The sequence below is a fragment of the Mandrillus leucophaeus genome, unplaced genomic scaffold (genome assembly GCF_000951045.1).
Source record: "Mandrillus leucophaeus isolate KB7577 unplaced genomic scaffold, Mleu.le_1.0 Scaffold3, whole genome shotgun sequence".
In the NCBI taxonomy this organism is placed as follows: domain Eukaryota; kingdom Metazoa; phylum Chordata; class Mammalia; order Primates; family Cercopithecidae; genus Mandrillus; species Mandrillus leucophaeus.
In genome coordinates, this window is record NW_012103142.1 from 458,112 (window position 1) to 479,287 (window position 21,176).

The 21,176-nt window shown below is 50.8% G+C and overlaps 1 protein-coding gene across 2 annotated transcripts in view; it reads left to right on the forward strand.

Annotated features, from left to right (window-relative positions):
• The window catches only part of ITPR3 (inositol 1,4,5-trisphosphate receptor, type 3), a 75,385-nt gene that overhangs the window by 13,093 nt on the left and 41,116 nt on the right, over positions 1–21,176 (forward strand). For both annotated transcript variants that reach the window (XM_011986490.1, XM_011986489.1), the window contains exons 2-3: positions 6,390–6,460; positions 20,891–21,012. In XM_011986490.1, coding sequence (XP_011841880.1) covers positions 6,390–6,460; positions 20,891–21,012 — 193 coding nt within the window. The remainder of the gene's footprint in view (positions 1–6,389; positions 6,461–20,890; positions 21,013–21,176) is intronic.

The window sequence follows — 21,176 nt, forward strand, 5'->3', positions numbered from 1 at the left end:
GGCCAGGGCGAAACTCACCCGCGCCGCGCCGACCCAGAACCGCCCCCACCACGCGGCGATGGAGAGGTCTTGGCCTCGCCTGGTGAAGGTCCCTTTCCATCCAAACTTACCTAACTTGTGTCCCGGCCCTCGGGCCTCCCTCTGGCCCCAGGTCTCCCGACAGCTCATCTGTTAAGAGCTTTCTTGCTTATCTGTTAATGACTTCACTCGACGCTCCCTCCCGTCCCCTCCCGCCCCGCTGTCGCCGGAGATCACCTTCATGGGATCCCTCAGGCCTAATGAGTTTGCACAGAGACACGGGTGAGGGGCGCTTGGGGGCACGGTGGGACCCTGCAAACATCTGCCCAGGGCCAGCTTCTTTATTTACACACACCAGGTGGGGGCTGCGCTAAACACTAGCTGGAGAATAAAACAAGGAAGGCAAGGTGGCAAGGTGCCACCCCTTGGAGGTTCTTGGGGGACACAGAAAGGAGCCTAGCATTCCCAGATGATGCCTGTTTTGCTGGTCCTGGCGGACCCAGGAGAAAATGCCCAAGGTTCCATCTCCTGCTTCCCAAGTCCTCACTCCTGACCGACCCGCCCTGCTTTCCGTAGCCCTGCCCAGGGCTTGCTTCTCTGCTCCAGTCCCTTCCACAGACAATTCTCGTCTGCTCAGCTGCACATCTGGGATGTTTTCCTTCCCAACCTTGTTTGAATTCCTCTCCGGAGTCCGTGCTTCCCTCCTGACCGGTCCCTCCCTTCTCTAAGTGGCGTCTGTTTGCACTCCTTGCTTTGTGGACTGCCGGGCCCTGGGATGGGGAGGGGCTGAGTTGGAGAAGTGGGGCTTCAGAAACTGTGTCTCAGAAGCTGTGCCAGCGCAGGCTGGGACAGATGGACATCCACCTAATGACCAGGTGGGCTTGCCCACAGGGGTAAGGAAAAACACTTTGGCCCCCGAATTTGCGTGTCTTTCCTGCATGTGTGACCCAGACAAGGAGTTCCCAGGAGAGGCGTGGAGGGGTCAGGGATTAGGATGGGTTTTTTCCTCAGACAGGAACCCTCTGAGGAGGGGGACTCTGCGGCCTCTTCCTCTTCCCCCCTCTACAAGGCCCTGTGTGCTGGTCAAGATGGAGGCGGTGGGGACTGCCGCCAGCCTCTCTTCAGCTGCACAACTTCGATGCTGCCCTGTGGCTCCATCACCCCTGGTCAATGCTTTCTTCCTCTCACCATCAAAATTCATCCATCCTGTGTCCCCTCCCTTCAGGGCTTTGCTAAGAGACAACCAGCAAATCTGATTCACTAATATCTCACAGGAAATTCTATGAATTATTCAAGGCTCTGAGCAGCTCCTGCTTCTCCCATACCTTCTCTGATTGGCCAAGCAGTGATCTCTCCCTTCCCTGAATTTGGACAAAACCCACGGCTGGTACCACCAGTCGGCTCTAATACATATTCTTTTTATTATTTATCTTCTGAGTATGTGATTTGTCTTCCCAATGAGATTTTAAATTCCCTGAGGCAGGGACCTTGTCTTTTGCTTCTTGTGTACTTTACTGCACAGCTAGTAAAACGAATTAATTAACTCGGTATGCATTTTGTGTGTGCCCTTTCTGCACCAGGCAGTGGTCTGGGTGCTGAGGATACGGCAGGGAGCAAAACAGACACGTCTGTGCCCTCACAGAACTTACATTCCATGGGGTCAGGGTAAGGGATAGTAAACAAAATAAGTAAACTAGCTAGCCATCCAGGTGGTGATAAAGGCTGTGGATAACAATTACACAGGGAGGGGCATACCGAGTGTGGCAGGAAGCAGTTTGCAATTTTTAATAAAAATGGGAGAGGGGGTCTCCATGGGAACAGGCTTGTTTGAGCCCAGATCTGAAGGAGGTGAGGATCCTGGAGGTAGAGTGTTCTGGGCAGAGGAAAAAGCCAGTGCCCAGTCCCCTCAGGGCTTTGAGGAGCCTGGAGGGGGCTCCAGGGCTGGAGCAGAGGGTGAGGGGAAGGGGGATGGGGAGGAGATGCAATCAGAGAGGTGAGGGGGTGAACCATGTGGGTCTTTCAGGCCATGTAAGTTCTTTGGTTTTATTCTGAGATGGTTGCTTCTGGAGGGTTCTGAGTGGAGTGCTGGCCTGATTTGACTTACCTTTTAAAGGGATCCCCTGGCTGGGTGCGGTGGCTCATGCCTGAAATCCCAGCACTTTGGGAGGCCGATGCAGGCGGATCATTTGAGGTCAAGAGTTCGAGACCAGCCTGGCCAAGATGGTGAAACCCCGTCTCTATGAAAAAAAAAAATTTGCTGGGCATGGTGGCAGGCGCCTGTAATCCCAGCTACTTGGGAAGCTGAGGCAGGAGAACTGCTTGAACCTTGGAGGCGGAGGTTGCAGTGAGCCAAGATCACGCTACTGCACTCCAGCCGGGGTGACAGAGTAAGACTCCGTCTCAAAAAAATAAAAAATTAAAGAGATCCCCCTGCTTCTGTGTGGGAAATACGCTGAAGGGAGTGAAGGGGGAACCCAGGAGACCAATGAGGAGGTAGTTACTGAAATCCAGGTGAGAGCTGGTGGGAGCCTGGACAATGTGGTGGTGAAAGTGACAAGAAGAGGTCCAATTCTGTACCTGACTGTGTATTTTGAAGATGCAGCCCACAGGATTTCCTGACAGGTTAGGTGTGAGGTGTGAGTGGAAGGGAGGAGCCAAGGAAAGGTCCAAGGTTTTTGGACCAAGCAGGTGGAAGGATGGAGTTGCCATCAACTGAGATGGGGAGGACCTCTGGAGGAGCATGTTCCAGTGGGAGGCCAGGAGCTCAGCTTGCATAGGCTGCGTTTGCGATGCCTGTGGATATCCGAGTAGAGATGTGGACTAGGCAGTTAGATCTCCGAGGCTGGAGTTCGTGGGAGGTGAATGCGGGAGTTCTCAGTGGATGTATTGGAGGTTCTTTTAAGTTCATGAGTGTGGTCAGGATGCCCAACGATGCGAGTGCAGATGGAGAAGGGAAGAGGGCCAGGGACTAAGCAGGTGCTGGAGGTGGGGAGAGGAAAGGAGACAGACTCTGGGGATACCACCTGGATGTCCTCCAGTTCAATTCAATTCTGACACTATCTACCTGGAGTGAGTGTCAGATTCCACAGGTGGGAAGCTCAGTCCCCCAAGACTAATGTCATCTCAGGCACCAGTCGCAAGTCTGGGCCTCTGGTGCTTCTGACCAAACAGCCGTAAATCAGGGGTTCCCACAACCTCCTCTTTATGTTTAATAATTTGCTAGAATGGCTCACAGAACTCAGAAAGACAACCAGATGGAAGAGATTAATATGGAGCAGGACATACAGAGCTTCCAGGCTCTCTCCAGGGGTGACTCCCTCCCAGTACCCCCATGTGTTCACCAGCCCAGCTCTCTGAACCTGGTTTTTTGTTTGTTTGTTTGTTTGTTTTAACGGAGTTTTGCTCTGTTGCCCAGGCTGGAGTGCAGTGGCTCCATCTCAGCTCACTGCAACCTCTGCCTCCCGGGTTCAAGCAATTCTCCTGCATCAGCCTCCTGAGTAGCTGGGGTTAGAGGCGTGTGCCACCATACCCAGCTAATTTTTTTTTTTTTTTTAGACGGAGTTTTACTCTGTTGCCCAGGCTGGAGTGCATTGGCTTGATCTCGGCTCGCTGCAACCTCTGCCTCCCGGGTTCAAGTGATTCTCTTGCCTCAGCCTCCCGAGTAGCTGGGGTTACAGGCGTGTACCACCACACCCAGCTAATTTTTATTTATTCATTTATTTATTTTTAGTAGAGACAGGGTTTCGCCATGTTGGCCAGGTTGGTCTCGAACTCCTACCCTCAGGTGACTAACCTGCCTCGACCTCCCAAAGTGCTAGGATTACAGATGTGAGCCACTGGTGCCTGGCCTCTTTTGGGTTTTTACAGAGGCTGCCTTACATAGGCATGTTTTTTGTTTTGTTTTGTTTTGTTTTTGTTGAGACAGAGTCTTGCTCTTTCGCCCAGCCTGAAGTGCAGGCGTGTTTTTGGGTCACTGCAACCTCTGCCTCCCGGGTTCAAGTGATTCTCCTGCCTCAGCCTCCTGTGTAGCTAGGATTACAGGCACGTGCCACCATGCCCAGCTAATTTTTGTATTTTTAGTAGAGATGGGGTTTCACCATGTTGGTCAGGCTGGTCTTGGACTCCTGACTTCATGATCCACCCGCCTCGGCCTCCCAAAGTGCTGGGATTACAGGCATGAGCTGCTGCGCCCGGCCACATAGGCATGATTGATTAAACCATTGGCCATTGGTGGTTAACCTAACCTTCAGCGGCTCTCTCCTTCCAGGAGGAGGTCGTGATGGGGGTGGGGCTGAAAATGGGAACCCTCAAGTTACGTGGTTATTCCCCTCGGAGCCCCATCCTCAGGGGATTTCCAAAAGTCACCTCATTAACATAAAACCAGGTGTGGTTGAAAGAGGCTTGGAATGAACAAAATTTATGCCATTTCATCTTTATTGCTTCCGATCTATTTCGGGAACTGGATGCAAAAATCTCAACGTTGTAACTCTTCTTACCCTTATCACTTAGGAAGTTACAAGGGCTTTAGGAGCTCTAGCCAGGAACCGGGATGAAGACCAAATATATATTTCTTATTATATCATAACACTGCATTGTGCGAGGTGTTAATCATTCCAAAGAAAACACATAGGGGCTCCGTTCTCAAGGAACTCACACGTAGACACAGCAAGTCAAGAAGTGGGGAGAGACACTGCCAGGACCAGGTGCCGGAACATGAAGGAGGGAGGCCCACAGGCACTGGCCAAGGAAGGCTTTGCAGAGTAGGAGACCGGAGCTGAGGGTGGAAGGATGGAGTTTTGCTGGGTCTGTGGCTTCATGGGGCCAGGGTGCAGTGAATATTAAGGCATTGCTGGCTGCCAGGACTGCCTCTGGAGAGATGAGAGCTCCGGGGACCTTGGGTTCAACTGGAGGTTTAGTAGAGTTGGGGCAAGGAAATAGTGAGGCTAGCTAGGGAGTAAGTAGAGGTCAGATCACAAAAGACCTTGTTAGGCTGGGCGTGGTGGCTCACACCTGTAATCCCAGCACTTGGGAGGCTGTGGCGGGTGGATCCTGAGGTCAGGAGTTTGAGACCAGTCTGGCCAAGAGATGGTGAAACCCTGTCTCTACTAAAAATACAAAAATTAGCCAGGCGTGGTGGTGGGTGCCTGTAATCCCAGCTACTCATTAGACTGAGGCAGGAGAATCGCTTGAAGCCGGGGGGCAGAGGTTGCAGTGAGCCGAGATCACGCCACCGCACTCCAGCCTGGTCGACAGAGTGAGACTCCGTCTCGAAAAAGAAAACAGAAAAGACCTTCTTAACCAACCCAGGGAGGGGGAGGTACAGAAGGAGCATGGGCTTTGAAATCAGCTCTGTGAGTTTAGGCAAGTTATTTAATGTTCAGATTTGATTTTCTTCTCAGTAAAATGGCACTAAAAACGAGCCCCTTGCTGGGAAGTTGGTGAGAATTCAGAGGTAACAGGCATGGGGGTGCTGAGACAGAGTTGGCCTTTGACACGGTTGGTGAGCAGCATCACTTTATCTTAGAGGCTGGAGTGGCACTGACAAATTTTAAATGCAGGAAGGGTGGCTGGATGGGTAGATGGGTGGATGGGTGGATGGATGGGTGCATGGGTGGGTGGATGAATAGATGGATGATGGGGGGCTGGGTAGATGGATGGGTGGAGGGATGAGTGGATGGGTGGATAGATGGATTAGTAAATGAATGCCGTCAAGAAATACGAGATTAATGCCAGCATGGCTATAAGAGGGAAATTGTCCTAGGGTGAACCAAAGAGGAGACGATGAAATGAGGCCTGACTGAGACTGGGAAGGCGTGAGACTCATCATCCTTCCTTGGAGACCTAAAGACTCATGCCGCTGGTTTGGTGTCTCCTATGCTTCTGTCATCTGTCTGTCTCTGGTCTCTCTCTGCTTCTGTTTCTCACCCTTTTTATCTTTCTGACTCTCTTTGTCTCTCTCCCTTCCACTCCTCTATGCTTTTGTTTTTCTCCTCCTCTCCTGCCCCCTTCACCCACTGCCCATTCCCATCAGGGCAGCAGTGTCTCAGGGCTGGGACAGAAGATACACTTGCAGCATGTGACAGTCCTGACTGGCGGCAGAGGACCCCCAGGACAGCTGCAGCTCCAGTCAAGGGGTTGGGGTGGGCTGGGTGTGCTTCTGTGTTCTTCCTGGGGTTCTCCCCACCCCCAAGAGACACCTTGCCTTTTAACAGTGATGCTAGGAAAGAATGACTTGATGGTGGGGAGCTTGTTAGAGATGGAGGAATTACCTTAGGGGCTCACTGGTGCCCTGGCATGCCCTGCTGTAAGGGAGGGATGCTGTGGGAGACAGGTCTCTTCTCTCCTGCTGACCGAGCTGCCTTGTCCCGCAGGCTGGTGGATGACCGCTGTGTGGTGGAGCCTGCGGCCGGGGACCTGGACAACCCTCCTAAGAAGTTCCGAGGTAAGACCTCTGCTTCCTCGGCCCCCGCCCCTCCCAGGCTGCAGGGTCCTGGACCTACGACTGAATTTATTCAACTGCATTCAGCCCCAGTGGCTGGATTAGATGTGGCGCTGCCCTGCAGACCTCACTCTGCTGTCGGTGGAATCCCCCTTGGCTTGCACTGCTGCCATCTTGGCACAGACACGCCATTCCCTTCATTTTCCAGGGCCACACCCCACTTCTCAGGGCCACACCCACTTCTGGCCAGGGGCCCATTCTCTGCTTCCCCCTCAAAATCCCCACAGCTGCAGGTCTTTCTTTGTCTGTGTGACTGGGTGTTTCCTAAGGGAATGGGTGGAAAAGAGAATTGTCTTAGGCTTTAGGAGACCCTGCTGACAGCCCTTCCCTGTGCCTCAGTTCCTCATCTGTATGGTAAGAGATTTGGACCCCAGAACTCTTCTGACCCTGGCTGTGTCCTCAGCCCCCTCCTGTGTGTGAGTCCTGCCCTGTAGGAGGCTCTATAACAAAGCCCCTCAGTGGGAAGTTGGTGAGAATTCACCTCAGGCAAGTGACTTTGTTCATGGGGCCTTGTCCTGTGTGGTCAGTGGGCTCCTCGGGCCACGCAGCAGGCTGAGGACCTTTGTGGGGATTAAACAATATCCTGGCTGTCATTATGCCGAGCCAGAGTGAGGTGCTATTGTTGTGCTTACCTGTGAGGGCTGAGACCGACCGACAGTCAGACAGACAGGTCCTGGGTGTGGTGGGCATGGTGGGAGCAGGCAGCAACACGCTGGGCCTGCTGCCACCAAGTCTGCCCACGTGGCTGCTCCTCTGGGGAGAGCTTAGCTGGGATTGTCCTCGAGGGAGATGCTGGAGGGGGAGCAGGATTTAAGACAATCTGGCGGCATCCTAGGCTGGCTGGCTGCCGGGGGCCTTGCCCATCACTTGGAACCTGCAGAGGGGCCCCCCATCTGCAATTCTGTTCCGCTTCCATCACAGGGCTCTGAATGGGGGCTTTTGGCTGGTGGATGAGCCTCACCACCATAAGGCCCCTTTGCCCTACACCATTGGCCCCTGCTGCCTCTCCACCTCGTCCTCTCCCCCTTGCCCCCTCCCACTTCCCTGCAACCACACCAGCCTCCCTGCCATTCCTCCTAGTCACCAGACACACTCCCGCCTCCGCATCTTTGCTGTTCCCTCTGCTCTGAACATTCTTTCTCCAAATATCCACGCAGCCCAGATGCTCAGCGGCTTTAGGTCTCACATCTTCAGCGAGGCCCTCCCTGACCATTCAATACAAAATCACACCGCTGGCCCCACCTCCCTTCCTTGCTTTCTTTTTCTCTGTAGCATGAAGCTGCCGTGCTCACTGTATTTTATTTATTTGTGTTTGTCATTTTTCTGCCCCACTAGAATGTCAGTTCTACCAGGGGAGGGATTTCTGTGTTGTTTGCTGTTTTACCTGCAGTGTCTGCCACATGGTGGGTCCCCGAGCACATTTGAGGAATCAGTGCATGCATGGGGCCCCTCCCCAGCGTCCTCTTGCCCTGCCCCTCACTCAGGCCTGGCTGCTCCATGTGCTGTTGTTGTGACCCACCCAGAATTCCCCCAGTGGAGCCCAGGCTCTGTGGGTTTTATGTGCTCACTTGGAGGCACAGCTCTGACCTCTCCTATCCCAGTTCCCTGAAGGACGGATGGGTAGAGATAGGAGGCCTGCGCCTCTCCTGGAGTCAGAAATGGGAGGGCGTTGAGGCTGCAAATGGAGGGTGGATTGCCATCTAGTAGCAGGATTTAGTCTAGTTCTTGGAAGGAACTTAGCAATAGAGAGAGAGAGACAGAGAGAGAGAGAGAGAGGTGAGGGTCCCATGGGTGGGCTCTGCCAGGACTGGAAGGGGAAGGTTTGCATGTATGTCGAGGTGTGTGTGGGCAGCTGTGTGGTGTGACAGGCTGGTGACAGGGAGGTGGGTGTGACCGAGGAAGACTTGCCCTAGGCTTCTAGTGGACAGAGTTTGGGGCCAATTTTTGACAACAACAAGGCCACTTAGCAGAACAAATGCTCCTTTGACTTCTTGCCCTCCTCCACCCTCATCACGCCTTCCCCTTCCCTCCTCCCCCAGGCCTCCATCTCTTCTCCATTTTCCCAAAGTCTGTGAGTGGGCTCCCCCCGCCATACCTGGGTGTGGTCCCATAGCCTCACTGGGTCCATCCAGCAAAATGATGTGGAAGAGAAAGGTTCAGACCCCATATCCTTCCCCCTCTTCTCTGCCCAAGCTCCTGGTTCCTGGGTGTCTTGGTGAGGTGGGTAGAGGCCCCTCTGGACCCCCTATGGCCCTGTTGGGACCTGAGTAGAGCTGACCTTCTGGGACAGAGCCAGGCCTCCGTACACCCTGTGGCTGGCGAGTACAAGTTGGGGCATTACAATGTGGGATGAGAGACATGGACTATAGCCTCTTCCGTTTTGACACTGGAGCCCAGAAAAGACAGAGATGGGGCTTGGCCGCAAGCCGGGAGTCCTGGCTTTCACTGTTTTCACTGGCCCTTGAGGGTGGGACCCAGCAAGGGGGTGGGGTGATGGCAGCCATTTTAGAAGTTGGCTGGTGGTCATCAGAAATGGCCTTGTCCTGAAGACTCCCAGAAGTTCTGCCCCCCAACATCTTGGGGTGAGCCTGGCCATTGCTGGGACTCCCAGCTCCCTGCCCGACTCCCTGCCAGCTCCCCTTTCACTTGCTGACCCTGGAGGCTGGGCTCACGAAGCCCCTACCACTCCCACCTTGGGAAGGAACCCCTGCATGGCTCTTTGCTTGTGGCTTCAGCTCCAGCCACCCTCGAAGACACCCTAAGCCCCAACATGTTCAGGGAATTATTTCCAGAGCTGACGAGGCCCTGGGAGGGCCAGGCTGCTGATGCCCTGGTATGTGTGGCACCCACGCTAGGCCAGCCTTTGAACTCTGCCTGGCTGTAAGGTTTTGGGCTGTGGCTGCAGTGAGTCCCGAGCTGCTGACTGGGCTGAGCCTGGGGCACATTCCCTCTCGTAGCCCTTTTTCCTTCTCTTCCTCCTCCTGTTGGAGCAAGGGACTGGGTAGCCCCTGTCTCCAAGTCTACCTCAGGGAAGCTCAGAACCTGCACCCCCAGCCCGAGTGCCCCCAAGCCAAGTGTGTGGGGGCAGGTGCCAGGGAGGAGAGTGATGAGGTGGCCGCTCTCCATTTGCATGACTGGATGCCCCCTTCCTCAGCCTACGCCTCCTCTCTACCTGTCCATGCTCCAAGCCCGGTTTACTGTTATTGTGATTAAGACATATTTCAAGTCTATACAATAGTAAAGAGAAAAATAGGGCCAGGTGTGGTGACTCACGCCTGTAATCCCAGCACTTGGGAGGCCGAGGCAGGCTGGTCACGAGGTCCAGAGTTCGAGACCAGCCTGGCTAACATGGTGAAACCCTGTCTCTACTAAGAGCACAAAAATTAGCCGGGCATGGTGGTACGTGCCTGTAAGCCCAGCTACTTGGTAAACTGAGGCAGGAGAATTGCTTGAACCCAAGAAGCAGATGTTGCAGTGAGCTGAGATCGCGCCACTGCACTCCAGCCTGGGTGACAGAGCAAGACTCTGTCTCAGGGAAAAAAAAAGAAAGAGAAAAATAACACAAACCCCATGCACCCACTGCTGAGCTTTGTCAAATCCTTTTTGCTACGTTTATTTCAGATCTTTTTATTTATTTATTTTTTAAGTAGAGATGGGGGTTCCACCTTGTTGTCCAGGCTGGTCTTGAACCCCTCACCTAAGGCAATCCACCCATCTCAGCCTTCCAAAGTGCTGGGATTACAGGCGTGAGCCACCGTGCCTGGCCCAGATCGTTTTACTTTTAAAGAATTAACACAGCTGTAGCCGAAGCCCCCTACATCTTCCTCCCTTCCCCTTCCTTTCCTGCCTTCTCCGGAGGTAAACACTTGTCAGAAATTGGTGTGCATCATTCAAGGACCTGTTTTATTTTTATTTTTTACTCATGCCTAACACAACGCTTTGACCAGGGGTCTGTTTTAATGCTTTTGCTGTTGATGCATAGGGATGTAACTGTGCACAATATAGGGTTTTTGTTTTGATTCTTTTTTTTTTTTTTTTTTTTTTTTTTTGAGACTGAGTCTTGCTCTGTCACCCAGGCTGGAGCACAATGTTGCGATCTTGGCTCACTGCAACCTCTTCCTCCCGAGTTCAAGTGATTCTTCCACCTCAGCCTCCCAAGTAGCTGCGATTATAGGCGCCTGCCACCATACCCAGCTAATTTTTTATTTTTAGTAGAGACGGGGTTTCACCATGTTGGCCAGGCTGGTCTTGAACACCTGACCTCAGGTGATCCACGCAACTTGGCCTCCCAAAGTATTGGGATTACAGGCGTGAACCACTGCCACCTGGCTGAGTTTTTATATTTTTTAAACCCCGTATATTAAAGGTAGTCTTCTGGACAAATCCTTTTGCACTTTTAAAATTCTATGCTGGTTTCTGGCCGGGCACAGTGGCTCACACCTATAATCCCAGCACTTTGGGAGCCCAAGGCAGGTGGATCACCTAAGGTCAGGAGTTCAAGACCTGCCTGGCCAACATCGTGAAACCCCCATCTCTACTGAAAATACAAAATTAGCTGGGTGTGGTGGTGGGCATCTGTAATCCCAGCTACTCAGGAGGCTGAGGCAGGAGAGTTGCTTGAACCCGGGAGGCAGAGGTTGCAGTAAGCCGAGATCCCGCCACTGCACTCCAGCTTGGGTGACACAGGGAGACACTGTCTCAAAAGAACAAACAAACAAATTAAAATAAAAATAAATTCTGTACTGTTTTGAGATTTAGCTGCGTTGATACACACAGCTGTAGTTCATGTGTTTAATTGCAATGTTGCATTCCATTGGGTGATAAACGGAATCCCTTCATTGCTCCTGTTGATGGACTTTCAACTCATTTCCAGCTTTTGGCAATTGCCTGCGATACTGCAGTGAACCTCCTTAGGCTCGTGTGCTCGGGTTCCTCTGGTATGTTCTGAGTAGGGGGATTACTAGGTGAGAGGGATGCACCTCCATGGCATGAGAAGTGACCCTGTGGCAACTGTGCAGGCAGCTCCCTTCGCTCTGCCCACTTCCTTGCCACACTTGTTCTTGTCCCACTTATATTTCTTCCAGCCTGCTGGGTGTGAAATGGCATCTTACTGTGGTTTTAATTTGCATTTCTCTGACTACTAGTGAGGCTGAGCATCTTTTCATAAGTTTTTTTGGTCACTGAAAATGTACTTTTTTGTTTGTTTGTTTTTTTCGTTTTTTGAGATGGAGTCTCACCCTGTCACCCAGGCTGGAATACAATGGCACGATCTTGGCTCACTGCAACCTCCACCTCCTGGATTCAAGCGATTCTCCAGCCTCAGCCTCCTGAGTAGCTGGGACTACAGATATGCGCCACCACACCCAGCTAAGTTTTGTATTTTTAGTAGAGACAGGGTTTCACTATATTGGTCAGGCTGGTCTCAAACTCCTGACCTTGTGATCCACCCGCCTCAGCCTCCCAAAGTGTTGGGATTACAGGCGTGAGCCACCACGCCCGGCCAAAAATGTACTCATTCCTTTTTTTCCTTTTTATAAAAGTAAGACAAATACATGGTCTAGGATCCCCCACTCTACCCTGGTCCCCCACTCTACCCTCCTCACTCAACCTTCTTTCCCTTTCTCCAGGGACAACCATATAAGAAAATCTGACTAGGTAATTTATTCATTAAACTGAATTTATTTAACTGAATTTAACTGAATTTATTCAGTTAAAACATCAAAACATCGTACAAACCACACACTGAGAGTCTGCTCCCACCCTCTTCCCACCCCCTCTACCACTGCCCCTTTAGGTCATCACTGTCTTTAATTTCTTATGTCTCTTCCAGTGTTCCATTCTGCAAATACAAACATATAGCCAGATTTTCCCTTTTCTTACAGGAAGATAGCATTCTATATACACTATTCTGTTCTTTGCTGGTTTTGCTTTATAAATCTTGCATAGACACACCCTTCTGGAGATCTTTCTCTCAATATATAGAAGCTCAAACTTCCTCTCTTTCTCTTTCATTAATTATATTCACTTTAGCCAGGCGTGGTGGCTCATGCCTCTAATCCCAGCAGTTTGAGACACCCAGGTAGGTGTATCGCTTGAGCCCAGGAGTTTGAGACCAGCCTGGGCAACATGGCGAAACCCCATCTCTACAAAAATACAAAAATTAGCTGGGTGTGGTGGCACACTCCTGTAGTCTCAGCTACACAGGAGGCTGAGGTGGGAGGATCGCATGAGGCCAGGAGGTCAAGTCTGCAGTGAGCCGTGATTGCACCACTGTTTTCCAATCTGAGTGACATAGTGAGATCCTGTCTCAAAAAAAAAGATGAAAAAAAAATACTCATTTTAGTTGCATATCCTGGACAACTATGAGAAAATAGTCTCCTACAAATTACATAGTACTTTGTCTTAAACATTAAAAAAAGTTATTTATTTATTTATTTATTTATTAAGACAGGGTCTTGCTTTGTTGCCCAGGTCAGAGTGCAGTGACACCATGGCTCACTGCAACCCTGACCTCCTGGACTCAAGCAATCCAGCCTCACCTTCCAGAGCATCTGGGACTACAGGTGCGTGCCACCATGCTTGGCTAATTTATTTATTTTTTGTAGAGACAGAGAGTTTCACTGTGTTGACTAGGCTGGAAAATAAGCAAACTCCTGGACTCAAGCAATCTGCCCACCTCAGCCTCCCAAAGTATTGGGATTATAGGCATGAGCCACTGTGCCTGACAAAAGTCACTTATTTTTAATTGTGGTAAGATTCACATAACAAGGAGTTTACCATCTTAACCATCATTAAGCGTACAGTTCAGCAGCATTCCGTACATTTTCATTGCTATGCAACCATTACCACCATCCATCCACAGAACTTTTTTCATCTTGCAAAACTGAAACTCGATACCCATTAAACAATAACTCTCCATTTCCTCCTCCCCGCAACCCCTGCAACTACCATTCTACGTTCTGTTTCTATGAATTTGATTACTCTTGGTACCTCATATAAGTGGAACCATATGGTATTTGCCCTTTTGTGACTGGATTATTTCACTTAGCATAATGTCCTCAGGGTTCATCCATGTTGCAGTATCTGTCAGAATTTCTCTTTTTCTTGTGGCTACGTAGCATTCCACACATAGAGTTATGTGGCTCTATTGTAATTTGTTTCAGCAGTCCCCCTGAGGGACTCTTGGGCTGTTTCAAGTATTTTATTATTCCTGTTGGTGCTTCAGCAAAGACCCTCTTCTGTGGTCATTTTATGTAAGCGGAGGTGCACTCCGAAAATGCAGGCCCAGCAGTGAGGTTGCTGAGGCAGAGTGTGGGAGCTCTGTGATTGCCACTTGCTCTTGCTCCCCACTGCCATTGTACCATTTTGCACCCTCACCAGCAATGTAATAAGAGAGAGCAACCCCTTTTAACTCTTTTCATGGTTTCTTCTGCTAGCTACTCCCATGTCTCCAAATGTTATAATTAATCTGCTATTTCTTTTTTCTTTTGTTTTCTTTTTTTTGAGACAGGGTCTTGCTCTGTCATCCAGGCTAGAGTGCAGTGGCACAATCATGGCTCGCTGCAGCCTTGACCTCCCAGGCTCAAGCCATCCTCCCACCTCAGCCTCCTGAGCAGCTGGGATTACAGGTGTGTGCTGCCACGCCTGGCTAATTTTTAAATTTTTTGTAGAGACAAAGTCTCACTGTGTTGCCCAGGCTGGTCTCAAATTCTCGGGCTCAAGCTGTCCTCTTGCCTTGGTCTCCCAGAGTGTTAGGATTACAGGCATGAGCCACAGTGCCCAGCCACTACTGCTTGATTTACCAATTTTAGAGTATCTGTTGGTGCCCTTCTAAGATAGATGAGAATTTAGCTCTCATGGCCTGCTCTTTCACTGCCCCCCTCATCCTCTCAACAGCATCCTGTGGCCTGTAGATTATCTAGGGGCACCTTTATAAACCTGAGAGTCTCAGGTACCCCCTTTTTTTCCCCTCATTCTGTCAGTTCCTCCAAGCACTCTGTCCATGTCTCCCTCCCACTACTGCCATGTGTATCTTTTTTTCTTTTCTGAGACGGGGTCTGGAGTGCAGTGGCACAATCATGGCTCACTGCAGCCTGGACCCCCAGGGCTCAAGTGATCCTCCTGCCTCAAGCCTCCCAAGTAGTTGGGATCACAGCTGCGTGTCAGCAGATCGGCTAGTTTTAAAAACTTTTTGTAGAAATGGGGGGGGGGTCTCACCAAGTTGCCCAGGCTGGTCTTGAACTCCTAGGCTCAAGTGATCCTCTTGCCTTGGCCTTCCGAAGTACTGCGATTACAGGTGTGAGCCACCACGCCCAGGCTGCCACGTCTATTTTTTTTTTTTTTCAAGATGGAGTCTCTGTCGCCCATGCTGGAGTGCAGTGGCGCAATCTTGGCTCACTGCAATCCCCGCCTCCCAGGTTCAAGCAGTTCTCTGCCTCAGCCTCCTGAGTAGCTGGGATTATCGGCTTGTGCCATCACGCCCGGCTAATGTTTTTTGTATTTTTAGTAGAGACGGGGTTTCACCATCTTGGCCAGGCTGGTCTTGAACTCCTGACTTCATGATCCACCCGCCTCGGCCTCCCAAAGTGCTGGGATTACAGGTGTGAGCCACTGCGCCCGGCCTATGCCACATGTATTTTTATTTTTATTTTTATTTTGTTTTGAGATGGAGTTTCGCTCTTGTTGCCTAGGCTGGAGTGCAGTGGTGCGATCTTGGCTCACTGCAACCTCTGCCTCCCGGGTTCAAGCGATTCTCCAGCCTCCCAAGTAGCTGGGCTTACAGGCACCTGCTACCACGGCCGGCTAATTTTGTAATTTTGGTAGAGAGGAGGTTTCTCCATGTTGGTCAGGCTGGTCTCAAACTCCTGACCTCAGGTGACCTGCCCGCCTCTGCCTCCCAAAGTGCTGGGATTATAGGTGTGAGCCACCACGCCTGGCCTATTTTTATTTTTAAGTCATCAAGACTGAATAACCCTTCCACTATCTTCCATAACCACAGTGACATCTTGGGTGTTTTGTTTTATAGGTTGAGTCTAAACATTGAAGACAATTGGAAGCAGATACAGGCATTATTTCATGCAGAGCTTGTGCATTACCGTGACTGTATAACTTGCTTTGCTCTCTGTCCTTTACTTGGATCCTCTACTCTGGTGCTTGATTGAGCAACAGAACCATCTGGGGTAGAAAAGGGGTAGGGGAGAGGTGCCATTAAAAATGCATATTCCTAGACCTCACACCAGACCTGCCAAGATCTGTGGAGGGCCTGGGAGTTTGTATATTTTAAAGCTATCCCCCTTGCCCTGGAATGATGGTATGCAGTGGCAGTGGGCATTTGGAGTGGTAGGCACCTTAGTCAGTTTTGGGTGAATGTTGACTGACCTTATTTAATTAATGAATAGCTTCTTGTCTGCAGCCTCACCAGCCCTGTGCCTCTTCATCCACAGGTACACACCCTGGAACACAACAGTCCTTACAAGGAAACCTCCCTGGACCCTCCACCTTTTCTCATGGCCTTTGAAACTGCAACTCCTGTGTGGGCCCAATCTCTTGGCTACCTGTCCTTCTCTCTGCCCTTCAGCCCTGTGGTTTAGTGACAAGGAAGGCTCAGGCCCCTTCTGGGGTTCTGACAGGCTTGCCTTTGGGCAAGGAGCACAGTGCAGTAGAAGCATGGGATGTGTATGGCGACGGGCCCCGAGTCTACCCACTTGTTTATTCATTCACTTGGCATCTTCTGGCACATGCATGTGAGGGCAAGGCTCCGAGGGAGGATCAGTGTGAGAGAAAAAGTTGAATCTCACAAGTTCCAGGTATTAAGTTTCCAAGAAAGATACGGAGGAGTCAGGAGCCGGGAGGGCTCTTTTCTGACTTCATTGCTCTCCCGGGGATGCTTCGGGGCAGTGTTTGTCATGCAGACACAGGCTCTGACCCGCTAGTGGGCTGTGAAGTCACTTGAATGGGTTCAGCCATCATTGACAGAAATGGATAGGATAGAATTGAAATGCATCCACCCTATAAGGGCGGTTGGGGTTTCATTAATTCTTTCTTCAACTCTAGCTATTCTCTGGTTAAATATGTCCGGTGAGTTTTAAATTTTGGTTATTGAAGCTTTTTTTATTTCTAGAAGTTCTACTTGGTTCTTTTTTCTTCTGCCGTGTCATTTTTTTTTTTTTTTTTTTATCGTTTTCTGTTCTCTGCAGGGATCTTGAAGCTTTTTTTTTATTGATTGAAGCAGAGAAGACATATCTGTTTTACAGGTGCTGTCTGCGTCTGAAGTCTCTGCGCGTGTCTGTTTTTAGCGTCTATTTTGTGGGCTTGTTCTCCCCGTGGTGTCTGGTTCCCAAGGATTCCTGCTTTTCTTTGAGCATATACTGGTTATTGCATTTGAAAAGTCTGGTTTGAGTCTAGGATGAAGGTACCTTCCTCCAGGAAGGCCCTGCTGTTCCTTCTGCCAGACTCCTGGGGGTCTCACCAGTTCGAGCCCTCTTGAAGCCCAGCTCAAGTTTGAGGTTTCTTGAACCATCTGGGGGATTCCAACTGGTATCTTTAGCTCCTGGTAGGAGCTGTTCAACTGTGAGTTCAGCCCTTGTCTGAGACGGTATCCCTTTAGGGTCCCGATCTCCTGTTGACCCCTCACCTTCTGTGGGCCTGGGCATGGACCTCTGATACGAAGAAGCTGTCAAAATAAAAGTCCTTGCTGTTGGGAATCAGGAAGTCACCTCAAGGCAAAAGTAGCTGGGTGTTTCTATATCTCTTTTGTTTTCCTTTCTGTCTTCTCTTTTGGTTGGGTAATTCTTCACCATCTTGTCGATTCTTTAAGTCTTAGCATAACACACATTTAAAAAATTCCGTTGTTTTAGTTGCTTTCTATCACCATAGATGGTCACCATGGTTCTCAGCCCTGTCGGACCTGGAGCCTGGTACCAAGACCGGGGCAGGGAGTCCCCATGCTGTTTTAAGCAGTGATGATCTAAGTTTTATTTCTTGGGTGAGTCGAGGTCGGAAAAGCTTGAGACCCCTGCTCTAGGGGCTGTACCTGTCCCTTTCCACCTTTTCTCCTGTCTGGACTAGGGGCCGAAGGGGCTGGTGGGCCATGTGGAGACCAAGTGGCTGACAATCCCTGGGACCTGTGGGCTCAGACACAGGGCCCTGCACCTCTTAGCCCCTCTGGTCTCAGCTCAGCACCTCCCTTGCCTGGCCCCTGTTTCCTGCATGAGCTCCCTGCCCCTGCCAGGAGGGACCTGTGTCCTGTTCCCAGATGCACCATATCCTCTCCCATCTCCTGCCCTTTCCTCCAGTTGTGTGCCTCATAACCTCTTCCTCCCTCCAAGGTTAAATCAAACCCTACCTCTTTATACAGGAGGAAGTCATTTCTGGGTTGATGTATGCATCCGGCAGATGCTTGCTGAGGCCCAGGTTAGGGGCTGGGGAAACAGTGATGAGCTGTACCAATCCCTGCTAGCCTGCCCACCCCTGAGTCTGGTGAGGGTAGCAAAAAACATACAGTGGAATTCATAAATAATACAATCTATCCATATCTATATTTTAATTTTTTATTTTTGGGGATGGAGTCTTGCTCTGTCGCCCAGGCTGGAGTGCAGTGGCATGATCAGGGCTCACTGCAGCCTTGACTTCCCAGGCTCAAGTGATTCTCCTGTCTCAGTCCCCCAAGTAGCTGGGACTGCAGGCAGGTACCACCATGCCCAGCTAATTTTTTTGAATTTTAGTAGAGACAATGTCTCGCTATGTTGCCAATGCTGGTCTTGAACTCTTGGCTCAAGCGATCCTCCTGCCTCAACCTCTTGAGCAGCTGGGATTACAGATGCACACCATCATGCCTGGCTAATTTTTTGTTTTTTAAAATTATTTTTATTTTTTCCCACCACTTGCTGCCCGTTGATAATTTTTTATTAAAAAATTTTTTTTTGTACAGACAGGATTTTGCCATGTTGCCCAGGCCAGTCTTGAACTCCTGGCCTCAAGTGATCCTCCTGCCTCGGCTTCCCATAGTGCTGGAATTACAGGCATGAGCCACTGTGCCCAGCCCACTTGCCTTTAAATCATGAGTGTGGCAGCCACACATGCACCCATTTGGTGTGGCCATGAGTGATGTATTTTCTGAAATAGCAGAAAACTCCTGGGAAAATTTGAATAACACAAAGGGCAGCTTTCCCTCAGTTTATATTGGAGTTGCATTCCTGGAAAATTCAGTGTTTGCTAAATCCATGCAAAAAAAATTCGTGCCTCTGTGTATAGCTCTAGGCCCAGAACACTGCTGATAGATGCCCACCTATGCGTGTGGGCAGGACATTTGCCATCAGGCATCACCCAGGATAATCTCTGTGGTGCAGGCATCGAGCATCCCTGTTCTGCTCACTAAGTGCTACTGTGACAATTGGTGGTACAGCCCAAATCACTCCCTACCCAGTGAATTTCTGGAACATTCCCTGGTGTGCCCCATTCCCCACCACTCTGTTGGGAACTGCCTACCTCTAACAAGGCAGTGAGATCCACAAAATGACGTGGGGAAGCCCTGGGAGTGCCAACCCAGCCTGAAGAAGCAAGAGGACCCCAGCTGCCTCTTGAGGGTTGACCCGAACCCATAAAGACGTACTCTTAGCCGGGCTAGGTGTCTCACACCTATAATACCAGCACTTTGGTAGGCCAAAGTGGGTGAATCACTTGAAGCCAGGAGTTCGAGACCAGCTTGGGCAATATGGCGAAACCCCATCTCTACTAAAAATACAAAAATTAGCCAGGCATGGTGGTGCATGCCTATAATCCAGCTACTTGGGAGGCTGAGACAGGAGAAGTGCTTGAGTCTGGGAGGTGGAGGTTGCAGTGAGCCGAGATCACATCACTGCACTCCAGGCTGGGCTACAGAGTGAGACTGTGTGTCAAAAAAAAAAAAAAAAAAAAAAGACACATTCTCTCCAACAAACTGGGTGCTCTTTTGGAAGTGATGTCCACTCATGCTGGCAGTGCTGAGGGGGGCTGGGCGGGGCGGCCCTTGGTGGCTCCATCTGCTTGTGGAATTGCCATTTTTCCATTTCCTTTCCAGGAAGTTCTGTCTTCCTTCATCTTTGGTTCACTCGGTTTCTACTCTCAATGGTCCCATGGGACTCTTGCCTCCTTATGAACTGGACGGAAAATCCAGTTTTTCTTTGATCCCTGGGACTGGATGACCAGCTTTGACCAGAGAAAAGACACAGCTTTCTTAGAGGAAACAGGAAAGGACCTGAAGAAGGAGTTTTGTTTCTGGGACCCTCCAGTGGCTCTCTCCTCTCTAGTCCCCCAGCATAACCATCTCCCTTCTGTTCCACACTGTTGGAGCATTGTGCAGTCAGGGACTCACACAGCTGCAGCATGAGAGGGATCTCAGGGCCACTGAGTCCTGCTCCGTGCCCAGGCTGTGGATCCCTCCTGTGATGAGGAGCTCACTGCTTCCCAGGGCAGCCCAGGCTATTGTCACGCAGGCCCAGTCACCCACACCAGCCCCTCATCAGCACCCAGAATCCTCCCTCCCCTCCTACCAAGCTTTCGAACAGGCTTTTCCAACTCCTACCTCCTTTGGATAAGCAGAAAAATTGGACACCCTTCCTGCAGCTTAGGCTTATGGGAATAACAGTTGTTTTATCTACTTGCCAAAATAAAAATTGTACTAGAGAACGTGTTTCTGGAATTTGGATTTGCCTTGTCTTAGGTCAGATTCCTAGAAGCGGAGCCTAAGATGGGTGAATTATTGAGGAAGTTCTCAGGAGAACACAGCGAGGGAGCCTCTTCCTCTCTGTATAGGCAAGGGAAGAAGCTGAGCAAGGGTGTCGTTTCGGGGGAGATGTGCCTCAGCCTGACCCCATGGGGAGCTCGGGACTGTGAGCTGCTCCTCAGACTGTCCGCTCCAGAGGCTGGGCTGTTCTGTGCCTGTGTCAGTTACTGGATAGGGGCTGCCCCTGGGGAGAGGGGTATGCCATTTCCCAGGCATCTGTGTGCAAGATGGTTTCCATCGGCCAAGGCAATTAGCTAAAGGAGGATGCAGATGTGAGCTGTTAGCTGCCAATACTCACAGAAGCTGGGCAGAGACATGGCATAAGGGTGAGGCCCCAGCAGCCTCTGGTACATCTCCCAGGGGAAGAGGGCACCCCACCAAGTGAGATGCACTGCTCTCAAACCCACGTCTGAGCCTCCCCATTCTACTCAGCGTATTCCGGGATGCTCCAAATTTTATGAGGTTCTTCCACCTGCTTCCTGTCTGCCTGCAGCGGGGAACGGGAATGGGGAAAGGTTGGGGGAGCAGAGCTGCAGGCTGGGGTTTTCTCTAGGGAGGGCCCTGAGCCCCAGATGAACCATTCCCCTCACCCCCCACTTGCCCCACCACAGACTGCCTCTTCAAGGTGTGCCCCATGAACCGCTACTCGGCCCAGAAGCAGTACTGGAAGGCCAAGCAGACCAAGCAGGACAAGGAGAAGATCGCTGATGTGGTGTTGCTGCAGAAGCTGCAGGTATGTGTGTGTGTGCAGGCATGCATCTGTGCACATGTACCAGGAACCTGGGTACACAAACAGCAGCGCTGCTTGTTGGAGCCAGTAGGGGCTCTGTGGCTGAGCTGAGTGGTTTCTAAAACTTGCATAGGTGTGACGGTTCACACCTGTAATTCCAGCACTTT